This window comes from Python bivittatus, unplaced genomic scaffold (assembly GCF_059951505.1).
Source record: "Python bivittatus isolate LINGU-HERP-01145 unplaced genomic scaffold, Pbiv_v1 ctg000580_np1212, whole genome shotgun sequence".
Classification (NCBI taxonomy): domain Eukaryota; kingdom Metazoa; phylum Chordata; class Lepidosauria; order Squamata; family Pythonidae; genus Python; species Python bivittatus.
This window is the reverse complement of record NW_028277087.1, coordinates 19,001,402-19,018,606: the sequence shown is the minus strand read 5'-3', so window position 1 is coordinate 19,018,606 and position 17,205 is coordinate 19,001,402. Positions and strand designations below refer to the sequence as shown.

At 37.5% G+C, this 17,205-nt stretch overlaps 1 protein-coding gene across 3 annotated transcripts in view; it reads right to left on the bottom strand.

The window, feature by feature from the left end:
- Positions 1 to 482: 482 nt before the first annotated feature.
- ARID4A (AT-rich interaction domain 4A) overlaps positions 483 to 17,205 on the bottom strand; it is a 62,871-nt gene continuing 46,148 nt past the window's right edge. The window contains exons 17-25 of one of the 3 annotated variants that reach the window (XM_025177700.2): positions 15,453 to 15,650; positions 14,545 to 14,629; positions 12,996 to 13,197; positions 12,729 to 12,791; positions 10,423 to 11,535; positions 9,099 to 9,203; positions 4,154 to 4,366; positions 3,248 to 3,394; positions 483 to 2,047 (exon numbers count right to left, since the gene is read on the bottom strand). In XM_025177700.2, coding sequence (XP_025033468.1) covers positions 1,944 to 2,047; positions 3,248 to 3,394; positions 4,154 to 4,366; positions 9,099 to 9,203; positions 10,423 to 11,535; positions 12,729 to 12,791; positions 12,996 to 13,197; positions 14,545 to 14,629; positions 15,453 to 15,650 — 2,230 coding nt within the window. In that variant the 3' untranslated portion in view covers positions 483 to 1,943. Of the gene's footprint in view, positions 2,048 to 3,247; positions 3,395 to 4,153; positions 4,367 to 9,098; positions 9,204 to 10,422; positions 11,536 to 12,728; positions 12,792 to 12,995; positions 13,198 to 14,544; positions 14,630 to 15,452; positions 15,654 to 17,205 lie in introns of all 3 variants that reach the window. The other 2 variants (XM_007422455.3, XM_025177701.2) reach the window with 2 other exon arrangements.

The window sequence follows — 17,205 nt, the reverse complement described above, 5'->3', positions numbered from 1 at the left end:
ATAGATATGTATGGGTGGTCATGAGTGAGAGTGAGCAAATGAATAGAAGTGGTAAACCTGTATTTGCCCTGAGTCTTGATTATAACAAGTAGTGGTAGAAATGTTACAAATACTTCCTTTTCATGACTCTCTATGTGAGTCCTCACAATGTATTATGAATCCATATCTCTTGTACAATTGGATTTGACAGCAAATATACAAAATCAACTAAAAAAAATTAAATTAGGCCTAGGTTTAAAAATGTAACTTTTATTAATGCTCACAAGTGAGCTTAATTTGTATCATACATTGAAATAGCTCTGCTTAAGAAAAAGACAGAAAAAGTGCATTTACAAGAGTACTTTTTTCTTTAGTTCTCTGTGAAAATGGAAGGAATTGGAATCACAGGTTGACAAAATGGTAAAATGGAACTGCAGGTGACATTGAGCCTTAAGTAAATGACCCCTTTACATGTCTCCCACTTGAGACCTTCAGATTCTGTGAATGTTTAATATCCTGACAATCTACAGAATCTGTTATAACTCTACAGCATATTAACAAGGAAAAAGGCAGAATTCCCCTTTTCATTGTACAAAGATGAATTTTAAAAATTGATTAAAAATCATTATATACAATTCTATGCAAACCGTCTTAAATACATGGTTTCTGGAGTTATTTACAAACTGTTTTCAGTCTGTGGGACAATCCACAGCTAAAGCAGTCATTTTACATCTCAACTTTGGCAGATAACTCACTTCAGCAACACAACAAATGAAGTGTGACAAAGCATTGTAAGGGCAACCCAAGAGATTTGTTCCTCAGAAGCAACAGAAGTACTAGGGCTGCCAAAGTTTTCAAGACAGGGTGCCAGGTTACAGTTGTACGCTGTGAAAGATTGACAGACAAAAGCACTCATATACCAGTATGGCTGATACATAAAGCCATGTGTATATGAGCTCTTTAAATGAAGTATTTTTTATTGAATGAGTGAGCCTAACTTAGAATTTTTCTCCCCAATTTTATTCTTTTTTAAAAAAATACATAAAAATACAACATCCAATGTCTGAATAAATATATTTAACAAGTCACAAGATACCTTATTTATTTTACACAAAAAATTCAGCTTTAGAAATTTTGTTAAATAACTTCATTGTTATATATTTTATTTTTTTGCCTTTTGTAACAAAATAAAAACTCTGAAATTACATAGAAAAAAGACAAAATACTTTTGCCAAGGGATAAGATAGTCCACTGAAAACCTATTCACAATTCCACTGTAAACATTAAACATTAAAATATTTGCATAATCATGTGCTCGAAAAATCCTATAAAAAGTGGAAGACTCATTAAGACGGTAGTTTCCAGTCAACTACGCTTCCTTTCACAATTTATTTTGTCCAATTTACACCTTTAAAATTGGGCACAATGCTGAGTACACACTTTGGCAGGTCTGTACAAGCAAGTGCATCTCCAAAATAAAATAAAAATGGGACTCTCACTCAGGATAAAGATATAGCTCAGTGAAAAAAGTGCAGCAGTAATTATTTTCTGATTAACTTATTTTGATGCCATTTTTGGTGCACTTGCTCTTTTATTTAAAAAAAAGCCATTTCTTTACAATGCCAATGCTAAATTGGATATCTGTGTTTTCAAATCAGATTAAGTGCCCTTTTTCTGTTTAAAGCGAAAAAACAAAGCACAAGACAGGTGTCTTAAGTGCACCCATACACCTTTAGTTGCCAATTAGATTATTCTCCACAATAGAATGTGTTGTTTTTTAAAAAAAAATCCATAAGGACAAAACAGAGGAAGGGGCACAAAGGAGAAGAACAGACAAGTCCAGCAGTGGAAAAGTATACACAATATACTTGGCAATGTCAAACCAACTGGGTGCTTTCTATCAGATTTCCGGATTTCTGTCCATGGCAGCAATTTGCTGCATGAAGCAGAGATGATGACTAGTATCACCTGCATTCAACAGCAAGCACGCTCTGTGGAGGAGAGGGTGATGATGGGCTCATTCCAGTGTCTGAAGAGCCAGAGGACATGGAAGCTCCAGTGTGGGACACTGTAAAATAAAAAAAGACATGCCTCCATGTTAATGGCTGACAAGTATCTTTGGTAACGTAGTGTGATGTTATTCCCTCCCCAAATCATCTACCCAAACTGGTAAGTTTTGTGCCAATTCTTCAACATGCTGTCTGTATCATTAATCAGCTACTAGCCCACTAAACTGTCTCAAGCATGCCATGAAACTATGACACCATTGAGCTAAGCAGAACCTTAAACATCTGGAGACAACCAGCTGCTTTGCATCCCAGAACTGGGGCTTAGAAAAGGTTCCTTTAAGGTGTAAAAAGGATTTGCCAGCAGGAATAAATTTTGGTAACCTTCACATATGAGAAGAGGTTATTTATTTGTTTAAACTTACAAGCCACTTTAATTGGCACAAACTCTAAACAGTGTGCAGTCCCGATTTCAGTGTAAAGATTAAACAATAAACAAATAACGTATTGTCGAAGGCTTTCACGGCCGGCATACGATGGCTGGTGTGGGTCTTCCGGGCTGTGTGGCCGTATTCTGGAAGTTTTGTTTCCTAACGTTTCGCCAGCACCTGTGACCGACATCTTCAGAGTGCAGGAGCACAGACAGGGACACAGAGAGAACTGCTCCTGTCTGTGCTCCTGCACTCTGAAGATGCCGGTCACAGGTGCTGGCGAAACGTTAGGAAACAAAACTTCCAGAACACGGCCACACAGCCCGGAAGACCCACACCAGCCACAATAAACAAATAAGATCAACCACGTATTAAGAGACCAGCACTTCCAATATTTTGTATTTTGGCCCCTACTGTGCAAGATTTTTTGGCATCTTCTTGATATATACACTCTTCTTCCTGGAATTATAGCTCAGCATAGATATCCTTAATGATGGATTTTATGAATTTTCTCCCTGACTAATGTACCTCCTATAAAGTTGCTTTCTCCTTCCTTTTCCCACCACCATGACCAAACTGGCAGAAGCAAAATTGAGGCAGGATAGCAAGTAGGCTAATTTATATTTGACTAAAAAATAATCCATCCAGGATACTTTTAAGTGCCTTGACAATTGAATAGAGCAGTGTAATGCCATTCATTTCCCACCATGCTGTATTTAAACTGATACATTTTCTAATAACAGAAGAGCTGCAAGTCAATGTCCAGGAACAGGAGATGTATGACAGAGTTCTGGCCAGACCATTCATGCAAGTGCATACAGCAAACCTTACCTTCTCGGTCCTTCTTTTTCAATCGCTTTCTTCTCCTATCAATGGTCGCTACTTCTGACTTCAGAGACATGTAGTATTTCCTGATTTCCTGTAATTTTTCTTGTAGAAATGAGATTCTCTCTGTGCTGCTCATATTGTCCAATTCATCTAATCAAATAATATTTAAGATTAGCAAAAAGATTTTTAGCACAAGTTTAAAATGCTGCACTAAAGTTTGATACTTATATATACAGGTGGTCCTCGCTTAGCAACCACTCATTCAGTGACCATTCCAACTTATGATGGCAGTGAACAAGTGGTACTTATGACCAGTCCTCAAAGTTCCCAGTGTCCTGCAGTCACACAATCACCATTTGTTATCTTCACTGCCAGCTTCCAACAAGCAAAGTCAATGGTAAGGAGGTAGCAAATGGTGACCACATGATGTGCTTAATGATGGTGCAAGATTCACTTAACAACAGCAACCAGAAGTGCCAGAACTGCCATTGCTAAGCAGCGTGGTCATGTGATGTTGCACTTTATGACTGCACTGCTTAGCAATGAAAATTGCCATTGTTAAACCGTCTCAATTGCCATTGTTAAACCGAGAACTACTTGTAAATCAGTAAACAATGTTTTGCAACCATCTCTAATGAGTAAGTCTATACTAATCACAGCCAAAGAGGAAGCAGAAATGTGTAACTGAAAGCACAAAACAATGAATAAAACTATTCTACCATAGTAGTATTGCAGCTAGTTTAAAAAATCAAATAGGAAAAATAAGTTTGGTGTATTGCTTATTGTGATCAAAGCCTATGTTCAACCCTTTATCGTGAGGAAGGTGCCACTACCAATACTCATCAATTTAGAACAGAAACAGGAATAAGCAGAACCAAGTGCACGTTTCTATCTACGTAAAGCACTTACTAAGTTGGACACTCCATTTATACACTCTTGGGGAAACATTATGATGGTTCTTCTCTCTCTGCTTGTCTTTATCCCCATCTTTGATATTAGGAGATACCACTCTAGCAGGAGATCGAGTGAGCTTCTGTGGCTTCGTTACACCAATATGCTTTACAGGAGTACATTTGCTTGAGCTGTCTAGGCCAGGAAGATCTTCACTATCGCTGCTTTGCCCTAGAACAAGACACAACCAATGTTTTAAACTGTAGCATATGTATACAGTATGAGGTGACAGATGTTTTTACATATATTTTAGATAACAGTGCTCCTCAGCATGTCTGTATTTTAATACTGAGGCTGACAAATATAATCTCAGTAATCCTAACAACAGGTCTGCAAGGCAGAGCAGTTTCAGTCAATATTGCATGCTGAGGGGAAAGTAACTGAGAAAATGATAATTTTTCTAAGATCACACATTTTGTTTCTGTAGTAATCTCCTTCACAGAGCTCTGGCCAATACATATAGCTCTTACCATCACTTCCATTTTCTCCTCACTACAATATTATGAAGTATGTTAGATTGAGAATGACATGCCTAAGGTCAACTTTGTTACTATGAATTCATTCGAACTTAGGCTTTGCTGTTCTAATTGCAAATCATTATATAAATCACATCATATGAAAAAATAATAGTTCAAAAAAATCTGAACTGGGGGCATTTTCTGTAACATTTGGCATGAGGCTCCATCAGCTTTCCTAACTTCTCCTTCAAAGGATTCAGTTGTAATTCTCGATTCTAAGAGTTATTCTAGTTGTGCAAGCTTATGAAAAGAAAAAGTGACTGGGAATTATTTCCAATCATATTTAAAACCTGATACTGAGTGTGGATAAAATGGCAGCCAGTTAAATAGATTTTTCATACTCCCTAAGTCACAATGCAGAGTTTTGTCAGATTGCCCTGGGATACTCTTTGTAGTACTAAGAGAAGTTCTTCAATTTTATCTGCCCAAGCCAGTAGAGGCTACAGCAATGAGTGTGAGTTAACAATATATCCAGAGGGCATCAGGCTTACCTATCTCTGTCCTACAATTCAACTGAAATATTTTCATCTGAATAAAAGAAGACTATAAACATATTGTTTAAATTGTGCATCCAAGTGAAATGTCCCACAGCTATTTCTTAAAAGGAGAAAACTCCAACTAGGATGCCATATAACTGTGACAATTTAAGCTTAAAATGCTAGAATACAGAATTACATTGCTTGTACATACTTCCAAAAAGTATTATCTAATACCATTTCACCTTTTAAATTATAAAAAAATATTTTGATTCTATTCAAATTCTTTTGCCAGCATGCCTACTATTTAGGGGTACATAAAAACATCTGAACTTGAAAAAGCCATTTTAAGTGTTCAGAATTACCCTATATTCTAGAGTTTTGTCCTAATAGGGCATTTCATTTCATTATGATTTGAGTGTTCTGATATCCCATGATTAGCTTGTTTAAAAACAATTCCTTCAAGCTATGGAGACTTGAAGAGCTCGTTAATCAATAAAACAGTAGATATCCTAGTTCTACTGGCAGGAGTTAGTTGAGACAATTGAGGAGTGGGAATGAGTGAGGATCACAATTATTCAGAAACTAAGAATCCAATAGGAAAAAATGTGTCAAAAGAGCCTCTTATATCTATGTGCTCCCAAGATAAACAAATAACCCCTGGCCAGCCATGGCTTGCAAAAACACAACAGCACGTGTCTGTCTGGAAATGGTGTCACAGAATGCCAGGGTCACCTGGAAAAGACTGTCTTGACCAATATCAGTCCCATATGAATGAGAGGGGCATCCAACCACCCCACCATCTATTTCAAGAAAGGCAAACTACAATTATCACTACAGCACAAGTCCCATCCCACTAGAAGGAAGTCATCTAGGTAATAACATAGCTTCATCAATCCACCACTGCGCCTCCATGATCAATGCTAGGATATGAAAGACAGCCCAGATCTCTTATAACACCCCAACTGCAATGCCACTCCATCACTAATAACATGGTGATGTCATGTCAAAGTCAGATAGCCAGCTGTAGAAGGAAAACAACCCAACTTTTGGCCACGTTTGTGGCTTCTTAAATGGCTGTGTCAGACACTATGTGCTTGGAATCAAAGAATGCCCCTGCCCTGCATGACAATTTAATAGTACCTAGGGGAGCATGGCTCAGAGTTTTACAATACTACAGTATGGTGCCTTGTATCATGATGAATGCCAAGGAGTGCTTCTTGTATATGCAAGGATCTCTGGACCTATGAGAGGAGTAAGTTTCAGGGGTCCTCTTTGCAGGGGAGCTACAAAAAGGATTCTTCTTCAATGGGTTTTGTGTTCTTGGACTGTCAATCTGTCCTGATATCCTAAGTTGATGATTCCCCTACTGTCTCTCCCACATTCCACAGCAACTCATCTTTAACTACTATCACAGCTGGACATGCATAGGCAAGATCTTTAGGTACCCAAAAACAGAAGGCCATTCTATATATGTCTTTCTTGTTTTAGCCTGGGATGTGACTCAGGACGTGGTTGTTGCTTGTTGCCCATTTCAGAACATCTGAGAATATCTTGGGGATCTGTTACTAGAAGCCCCTGGTCTATGTTGGCAAATCCTTCCCAGTGATTTATGGGGATGTAAGATATGCACCTTGCCTGGAAAACCCTGGCCTTGGAGTACCATCCTTCAAGAGGTGACTGTTGTATGCATCTGACTGACAAACCAGCTAGGAGCATTGCTTACAGGCTGGTATAGATGATAGGAAAGAGTCTGATACCTACTACCTGTTTTTTGGGAAATGCCAGTCCAGTCTCTATGCCAAAGATGCCAAGAATGTGACCTGGGTTACTTGCCATCTTTCTCCTCTTCATTATTCTTATTGTTCCTTATTGGCTGTCACATTTGGTATTTATTTTCTTTTTCATTAGAAGTTCTATTTCCTTAAAAGAAGAGCAAGCAGGTTTTTCATATCATGGGACATTTAGAGGGGACTGGCCTGACCATCCGGGTGATAGTGGAGGAGGCAGTAAATGTTTCCACACACTTTCTGTCTGTGTGTCTTCTAACTTCTATGATTATATGGGGATGAGAGAGGATACTATAGAGAAAGTGTTGATTTTGGACAGGAATGGGTGAATCAGATCACATGAGGAGAAGGGCTGGGGATGTAATCGTGCTAGATGGATAAAAAATGAAGGACAGCCAGCATCAGTGAAACCTATTAAGTTTACATGTGGATGTGCGTACCCAGGAGTGCCACTTTGCTACTTTTTTATTCCTTTTTTTCTCTATCCTTTCACCCTGACCCAGACAGTTTGATCATTGAGAAAGCTGTGGTCATAAGTCTTGCAAGTATTCTCCTAGCCCAAGGCATCATGGGATACCCAGATCTTCCTACAGAAATTGGGCAGGGATTAAGTACCCCCAAATGGCAACTTTGGAGAAGTTATCATGCATTGCCAGAACCATGAATAAGGTGAGTGGATCAGTGTCACATAAACAGGGCCATAGTGTTGCTGTGCTGTTTAGTTTTTAGACTGCCAAATTTTATCTCTTTGTTGAGCTTTTCAGGCAGGGCCAAAGGCAAAAAGCATGCACTGTGCAAACGTGCACATTAAAAAGAAGCCTCAAGCCAATAGATACAGAAGATTTTTGTCGTTGCTGTGTTGTAAATGGACTGTGCTGAAGCAATCCACTGCTATACAGACAGCCCCAGGTTAAGAATGGTCAACTTATGGACAACTCATACTTACGAACAGGCTGCCTGTTACTAAAAATGGTGGATAGCATTCTTCTTCCTCGAGTCGACGAACCACTGAAGCTGCGCAACGTTTTCATGAACTGCTGAAGCCGCACGTTTTTAATATACAGCCTGTTTTCAGCGGTTCATGAAAACACTGCGTGGCTTCAGAGGTTCATTGGCTCAAGAAAGGAGAACACTGTCCACCATTTTTAGTAATAAGCAGCCTGTAAGTACAAGTTCTGAATTACAAACAAATATGAGTTAAAGACAGGCTTAGGAACGGAACTCATTCTTAACCCAGGGACTGCACTGAGTTTAGTTCTGTGTCTGTTTACTCAAGTATTGGTTTCAAAATGCATGCATAATTATTGTTTCCATTCTCATAAAGAAAAGCAATAGTTAAGCTGACTGAATACATAATCCAAAATGACAAATCAATTTTTACTATATCAGTTTTAAAAAATGATCCTTAAAAATCACCCCCTTAGCCAATTTTTAATAGATTGGTGTCAGAATAACATACAATATCAGAAAGCAGGGGAAGTTTCAAATTCCCATTTACCTATGATAGAACACCCAAAATGTTTGAAACGTTGTTCTGTTAAAATAACCTATTTAAAACCAGCGTGATATAGTTGTCAACATGTGGTATAACATGTGGTATACCAGTGTGGTATAGTTCCTAAATAGACTAAGTCTAGGGAGAGCCAAGTTCATCCTCAGCAAAGGAAGCCCTCTGGTGACTTTGGATTCCTTTCTCTCAACTTAGCCTATCTCACAGGGTTGTTGTTGTGGGGGGAAAAATAAACAGACTGCTTTATAAACTATCTTGAGCTCCTGAAGGAAAGGTGGGATATAGAAAGTGGGTGTCATAAGTAAACATTCCATTATATTTTGAGCTTGGAACAATTTTTGTGCACACTTCTATTCACATTGTTGAAGTTCACAAAGCTATATCTTTTATTTATCATTTTAAAACTGACATAGATACTGCAGAATTCTGTCCATTATTCTTAGCAAGACAACACTATCAATTATATTGTGAACCCACAAATTTTTTCCTGAGAGCACTTCCCCAAAAGCTTTCAGGGAAATCCTCTAGAACTATGGCACAAAAAGGTTTAGAAGTACACCAGAATCAACATAGTAAAACAAAATCCCTTCTGGGGGAAAAAACCCATACCTGTCCCATTCTTCTCACTTTTGGCTATCGTACTTGCTCGTTTTGGGGGACGCTTCTGCCGCTTTGCCAGTGAACTACTGCTGTTATCCCCAGGCCTTTTTTGTCCTGAAAGTAAAATGAAAGTTGCCATTCCATACAATAATATGAATCATACTTTAAAATTTAAATTAACTGTATAAGATGTGGAACTGAAAAGAACCAGAAAAATTACAATTTCCAAGATATCATAATGACAACAGAAAAAGGAAAGATCTGTAACAGCCCAAACTAACTATCCAATGAAGCACAGCTTCAGAGAGACATGCCCACAAAAACATTACCCCAAAGGGACCAGAGGGAAAGTGTCAAGAAATGCAACAAAGTAATCTTGTGAAGGACATGCAGTAGAATGTGGAATGTGCAGTGGAGGATATGCAGAGACAATTCCTACAAGTACACCCAACGCAATCTTAGGGAAGAGGATAATGTGAATTACATGGGGAAAAACAACAGCAAAAACAGAAAATCATGAATGAAAAGTAAGGAAACTCTCTTCTTTTCCTTTCCTAACATTTACTGCACCCCAAGGCAGAATGCTGCTGCGTCGACTTTGTGGTATGCCTGAAACCACCCCTGCAATAATTGCTGCTGCAGTTATGGTGTAGAAGTACTTTACAAGGTTAGTGAAGTTGTAGGGAGTACTTTTGCAGTTCAGAGTTCGATTTTTTTTTTTTTTGACATTGTACTTCCAAGGCATTTTCCCACAGTTGTAATGAGTTACTTTCTAGGTTTTTCACAGTGCAGCCTCCTCATACTTGCTAAAGATAAAGAAATACTTGTCACAACTAACAGAATTACAGCTTCCTGCTAAGAGATGCCAAGTTGCTGCTATTATGCAAGTTCATCATTATTTTACCCTTCTCTAAAAAGAACCAGTGGCTATCATACAACAAAAAATAAACGTGAGAATACATTTATCAAATGTATGCAGTTAACACACAAAGTAGATTTCAGTTCAAAGCTTTAAAAACTAATTCCTTTAATAGATGCAAAATTAATACATACCAAATGGGAAAGTCAAAAGGCAATCCAAATTGAACAGATGTAAAAATAGCCTTCTTTCTCCCTGCCCGCCAAGGGAGAAAGTAAAATAATTTTTACTGTTATAAGTCTTGGTGGGTTAAAAGTAAACTAAAATGTGAAAAGTCCCATGTTTGCCTTCAAAAAGTTAAGATGAGGGATTAGTCTGAAGACCTGGTACCTGATCTTTTGGTGTACTGTAAATGCATTTTCAGTATATTTAGGCCACCACAGAGAAACTTTGTACTTAGAAGGTAGTACTTACCCTTTTCTCCAATTTCTGGGCCAGCTATGCTACAGTTGCTTGAAGCTTCAAAGCCATTGGCAGACTCATTCTCGCAGAGGCCTTCTTGAGACTCTTCAGCCACACTGTCCACTTCAATGGTAATGTCACTTTCACTTTTTATGCTTCGCGATTCATCCTGACTGAAAGTTAGAGGTGAGGCCACAGAGAAATTTGGCTGGATCACAGAAGGTAACGTGGGTGGGTTTGAAGTGAGATTACTACCATCTTGTTTTTCTGCAACCAAACTTTCAGGCCCATTCTTATCCTTTTCGTCAAGATCATCTAAGTCTACTTCATGGCAAAGGAGAGTTTCAGGGCCAATTTGAGGCATGGAGTCATCTTCATCTTTCAACAGTGTGTTACGATTTTCCTCTGAAGAACAACCAAAATGCTCACCTCCCCTAACATGAAGGCGTTGATCTGATTCTGCCACCAAGGATGGCATTTCTTCATTCTCATTTTGAAGAGAGTCATCACCCCTGAAATCCTTGCATTCTTCTGCTCCATAACATTCATTTGCTTTCTCTTCAGTCATAATATTTGGCACAGCCAGCTCACTCTCCTGTCGTATCCTTTTGTCAGGTGATGGCTGTTCCACCACTTTTCTTTTCAAAAACTTCTTATCTTTTGCCCAGAGATCTGTTTCATTCTCAGAAGTAGAGGTCAGACCTTTATTTTCCAAGGAAGAAGTATTTAATCGTTCAGATTCTGTGACATGCTCACTGGTTGCTTCTTCCTGATTTAGTGATACAATCTTTATATTCTCTAGGGAAGAATCTCTTGTTCTGTTCTTCCGGCCTTTCCCTTTAGGTGATTTCTCCACCTCTCTCTTCACATCTTCTATTTGATCACTTTTACTTCCAAAAATCTGAATCACTTGTTCGCTCTCTTCACCTTCTAATTTCAATTTTTCTAAAGGGTGAACCTGATTCTGATCATTCTCTTTCAGCATATGTGAGATCTTTGCAATCTCTTCAACAGATTTATCAACTGTTCGTTTTTCATTTTCCATTTCAGAACCGGCTGGAGAAAATTCTTCATTAATATTCTTTTCAGAAGCTTCATCTGCCTCACTATCTGATGAAACTGAGTCTATCAAAAACAACATTAAAGGACAAAAAGACAGAAATTCAGATTGAAATCTACATAAACATTATACACACAAAGCTACAAATACCTAGCTTTAACAGTAAACATGATGGATAAAATAGTATGATTTGCATTTATATATTACATAGAAAACACATAACATTCAGAACATTTTTGCTTTCAGTACTCCAATGAGAAATATCTAAAAAACATCTAAAAATGCTTAAACAATCTTTAGCCACAAACACAGCCACACAATTTTATTCAGGAGGAAGAAATATCCTTAAGTACAAAATACATATAACATCAGAAACAAAATTGCAGCCTTTTCATTTGTCACTGGCAATTAAGGATAGGAATATCATATCCTAGCTTAATATTCAATAAAGAAAGAAAAGACTTCAACTTACATAATAGGCCTGACAACCTGAAGGGCTATATGTAGCTATTCTAAAACTTATAGTGTCATGGAATCCTTTCAAAAGTTGCCACCAAATTGTAATTTCTAATATGACATCAAATTAAATCCTGATAGAATAACCATTTCAGTCCTTCTCTGTGGTGGCCCTTACACTATGGAACACTATGGAACATGCTATTTCCAGTGGCACACCTGGCCTTTCTCTTCCGACATTTTCATAAGCATTGAAAACCATTTTGTTTCAGTGGGCCTTTGGTCTCTAATGAGGCATTGTGGGCAAAAAAATAGCTTTACATTTTGTAATGTGTTTTTAGGGTTAAAAAGGGTATTAGTTGGGGTTATTATGTCATATATGTGTAAACCACCTAAAGTCTTTGGACTGAATATAAATAAATATTAAATGTGCTATAGCATTATATTAATGAAAATTATATTTACATTTAAATTTAAATTATTTTTTGTCCTGACACAGACATCTCTGTAAAACCAAGTACAGCCCTCAGCCCCCCAAATGTTGTACAACTGTTTTACAAAAATCCTTCATGTGAATGGAAGTGATTAGCATTGGTTCATTATGACAGTTAGAAACTGAAAGGAAGCAGTGGAAATTCATATCAGAAAAGAACGTGGCAAGTAATACAAACTTTTGATTCTTTCTTCACTGCAGATAGCACCATATATCTCTTCTTCTACAGGTATAAACTGCTGGCATTTGCCCTTTCCTCCCCCAAATTTGTGAAATTTCTCCCTACAGTTTATTTTTAAAAATTCTCACCATTTGACCCTCTGTCAGAATCCAACATTCCTGAGCTACGTCTTGTTTGCCTGCGAGGCATACCTAAAAAATTAAAGAGGCTATAATATAGAGGTAGAGCGCAAGAACACTACATTTAATAATTTTGCAATTTTGTGCACATTTTCACACACAAGCAACTTGATTTTAAAAACACAAAACCATTTCTACCTTAATGTGCCTCATTAGCAGCTTGAGCAACTGAGAATAAGCTAATTGCCACATATCATGACCTCAAAACAGAAGTACCTTCTGTCCCATTAAGCAAGGGTGAGCAATCCAGCAGGCTGCCACGCGCACTTCGCACTCCTGATTTGCTGTCACTATTAGGAGTTTTGGACAGACCACAAGAAAGATTTGATAGAAGAGTTGATTTCAGAGGAGGACGTCCACGCTTTCCCTTTTGTTTCTCCTCCTCTTTCTTTTCATCTTTTTCACAGTCTTCTTTACTCTGAATACAAATATAGACAGTCCCTTTGTCACAGGAAGTTTAAGCTCTTTTTCCTCAACAGAATGCATGAAAATTCCACTGTAGAGCTTCTGCACAGCAGAGGCTACATCCAGTGGCAGTGACAGATCTCCATTTGTGGTATAGAAGTTTCCTTAATCTGCTTTGAAAGATCAAATTAACCCTTTGGAACAGATCTAGGAGTGTGAATGAAGAAAGAATCCAATTTATCCACAGTATCCACTCTATTAACAGAAAAACACAATGGGATTCAACCTGTCATAGTACTGGAGAAGCCTTTAACATGTCGGGCATTATAAAATAAGTTTTTCATCTCATTCACTAGTTAATTTCTTATGTAACTTTGGTGCATGCATTGTTAAGTTCAGCCATAAAACTCTACTTGCTTGTAGCTCCCTCAAAAACAGTCTCCACATGCATATACATTTGTAGCTTTCCAACTGTAGAATGTTTCCCCTCCAGAACAATGAATAGCCCCCATTCTCTTGGCTTTCAGAAAACACAATTATTCCCCTTTTACATTTAACACACTGTTTTAACTTGGTATCGTTTGTTTTTTTACAGCTTTATTTTGATGTATCATAGATTGTGCTAACTTTTTTTGTTAACTAATTTGGCAAAGCAACAAATATTATTTGAAGCCACCACAATTATTTCAGAAAAAAAGGTCTTTCTTGTCACTGGGCTTTACATTAAGCAGTGGGAAAGAGACTAGACCAGTTCTCCCATATATTAACTGTCTGCTTGTTCTGTTACAAGCTAATGATTTGACATTTTCACCAAAACGTGAGGCAGTTAATGGTTCAGCTCCCACATACTTGCTTGAAAAATGGGTGTGAGCAATGACACCCACCAAGCAGAGAGCAGTTGATGTAGCATCTCCCAGTTAGTGCTGGAAGCCCTGATACTGCTACTACACCTATAAGTTACAGATTCAAAATGCAATGAAATCACAGGAAATGCCTCTGGCAAGCTCCTTTTATATTTCTTCCAAAAGAATAGCAAGTGGGGAAAAAAAGAGCATCAGTGAAGCCCTGGTTGAAAATCAGAGCTCTCAGTCATACAACTTACACCTCCCTTATCTTAGCACCCCAATATTTTATTTTATGGAAAAAAAACAGGTATACAATTTCCACACAGTGAAGCATCCCTTCAAATTACTCACAAACTTTCGGGAAAAACCCAGATTTGTCCAAATGTTGGGTATTTCCTTGTCTTTATGGCAATACATTTTCTCTTACTTCAAATACATGAAAATAGTAATGAGGGACAGGAGAGATTTTTATAAATTTGCTTAGATATGAAAAATAATTAATGAACATGACTTACTTTTGCTTTTTTCTTTTGCTTCTTCTTGGGTCCTCCTTTTTCTGCAGGCCAAATAATTCTATCAGCTTTCACCCATTCATCATATCTATAGGAAAGGAATACTACATTTATTTGGGTCACTGCAAAACTGCAAAGGTAAATTTAACTTCTTTTGTAAAAGTAACTATAAAAATAACTTGCAACCTGGAATTAACAAGAGTAACACCCAGAATTCTAAGAATTAGCCCTTTAAATTACAAGCCTGAACGTAAAACTCTATCCACTCAGAATCCTGCTTGGATTTAGCATAATAAACATAATAAATAAATAAAGCCTACATCATACTTCAAACAATAGATAAATACAATGCCCAAAAAACAACTTACTGTATTGGCAGATCTTTTAAACTTTCCCACATAATCTGGTACAATTTTCAGCTCTTGATCATTTCAAGGTATCAGTGTTCATTTTATGAAAACACAGAAGCATTCCAATGTTTCTCTTTTTTTATGAACAAAACTATGGACAATTTGACTTTGCCCTTAGTTAAAAACTGTTAGGGTAGCAAGAACAGGACAGATTCTGCCCATGAGCTGCCATGAAATAGTTACTGATTTCGAACATGAACATGCAGAGCAGCAAAATTTACAATATGAGAGCATTTCTACAAGAACACTACCACAAGTGCAAATTGAAGGGGAGAGTGATTCTCCATGATGACCTGTTCCTTTAGGAAAAAAATCTCCCTGTAACTTTCAATAGAGCCAAATGTGAATGTTTATATCTGATCATATTTAAGAACACTGATATTGAAGAAAAAAGGTGGGAGCAGGACTGAAATAGGCATCTGAAATAGACCCAAACAGTCCACTTTAAACTTTACAGGGTAGCACTCAACATTCAGTGCAGGTTACCATTCTTCTTCTTACCTAACATTCCAGCCATAGTAATGCACCAAATACAAAATTTCTCCATCATCGTTTTCTGTACTTTTAATACTGGCTTCATAAATTTTCTGTGTTTTACCACGGCCATATTTTACTTTTACTTTGGTTCCTGTAAGACAAGGTTCTGCATCTTCTTCACACTCCTCTCCTTCTGATTCGCCTCGATTTTCAAGTTCTTCCCTGCTGCAGAATAGGCAACAAAATACAAATTAAGAGGCCAAATGTAGACAACTGTGACTTTCCCCATTCATGCCACTTTCAGATGGCCTATATTTTCCATTACTGCCATAATTTCCTTTAAGGAACATGATTCAGCAAGGAAATATTGACAGTATTTCCACCTTCCAAGTAATTAATCCTCTACACACATCTGATCAATCCCATGTCAAAGATTAGCGAATGGCAAGTCCCAGATCAATCGCAAGGAAAACTGTGATCAGCTTTGTATGACTAACACTTGTTACTGAAGTTTTCTGAAGGGGTTTCCCCACCACTTACAATTTTTCTTTTACCTGTACGTCATCTTTCCCAATAGGACTTCTTCTAAATTTGTAATGAAGTAAAAAGTTAAAAAGAATAAAATCATAAGTAACATGTGCAGTAGCTATCTCTTTCCATGCAGAAACTGCAGAGTATTGAAATGCATTTCTTCTCACTATTTGCTGTAATACAATGTTCCAGATAAAGAACAGCAATTGTTTTGCTGCTTAATTTTTGCAGTTTTACACAAAATGTTGCATTTGATTGGAATTTCTCACATATCCTTTCTTAAAACTCACTTAACATTTTTCAGTCATTTGCTTTTCTTCAATTTAAGTTACTTACCCCAAACTTCCAGAATGCTTTTCAATGAATGCCATGTACAAGCATCTTGGACCCAATCTGTTCATTACCTACAGGTGGTACTTGCTTAAATGACCACTTGTTCAGCAACCATTCAACTTACAAGTTGCAGCGGCCCACGGTCACGTGATCACCATTTGCAACCTTCACTGCCGGCTTCCAACAAGCAAAGTCAATGGGGAAGCCAGCAGGAAGTCACAAATAGCGACCACGTGACGGCGCACTTAACAATGGTGCAGGATTCACTTAACGACAGCAACCGTAAGTGCTGGAACTGCCATCGCTAAATGGTGTAGTGACGTGACATTGTGCTTTACAACTGCATCTCTTAGTGATGGAAATTCCAGTCCCAATTACTGTTATTAAGTCAGGACTACCTGTACTTTCTTTACAATTCTTTCCTAAATTTTAATTGTTCATTTACTTTTGCTATAGAACTTTCTAGCTGCAGGGTCCATTAGGATGTCACAATACAATCACCAGCCAAGCAGATATCAAATCACTCAAACAATATAACATCTGGAAGGTCTTAAAGAAAGGGAATTTAGAGATGGGGATGGCTTTGAACCCTGTGATTAACGTCTATAATTCTACTCAGTAAATTTGTTTAACCTCAATGACTTACGCTTTTTCCTGCACCTTAATGAAATGTATACATATTTAGCTAGGAACATACCATTGAATGGGACTGAATATTTATGCATTATAGGTGTGCATGTGTATAGATCTAGATGGATTATACTATAAAACAACTATGGAATCATCTATCACCAATTAGTGAACCTAAAATTAAATTTAATAAACTTACTGACACTTAATCTAAATATATGCCCTGTATACAGATCACATTTTTATTCTGCTCCCTGATTCTGAGGAATCTTGTTTCTCAGGC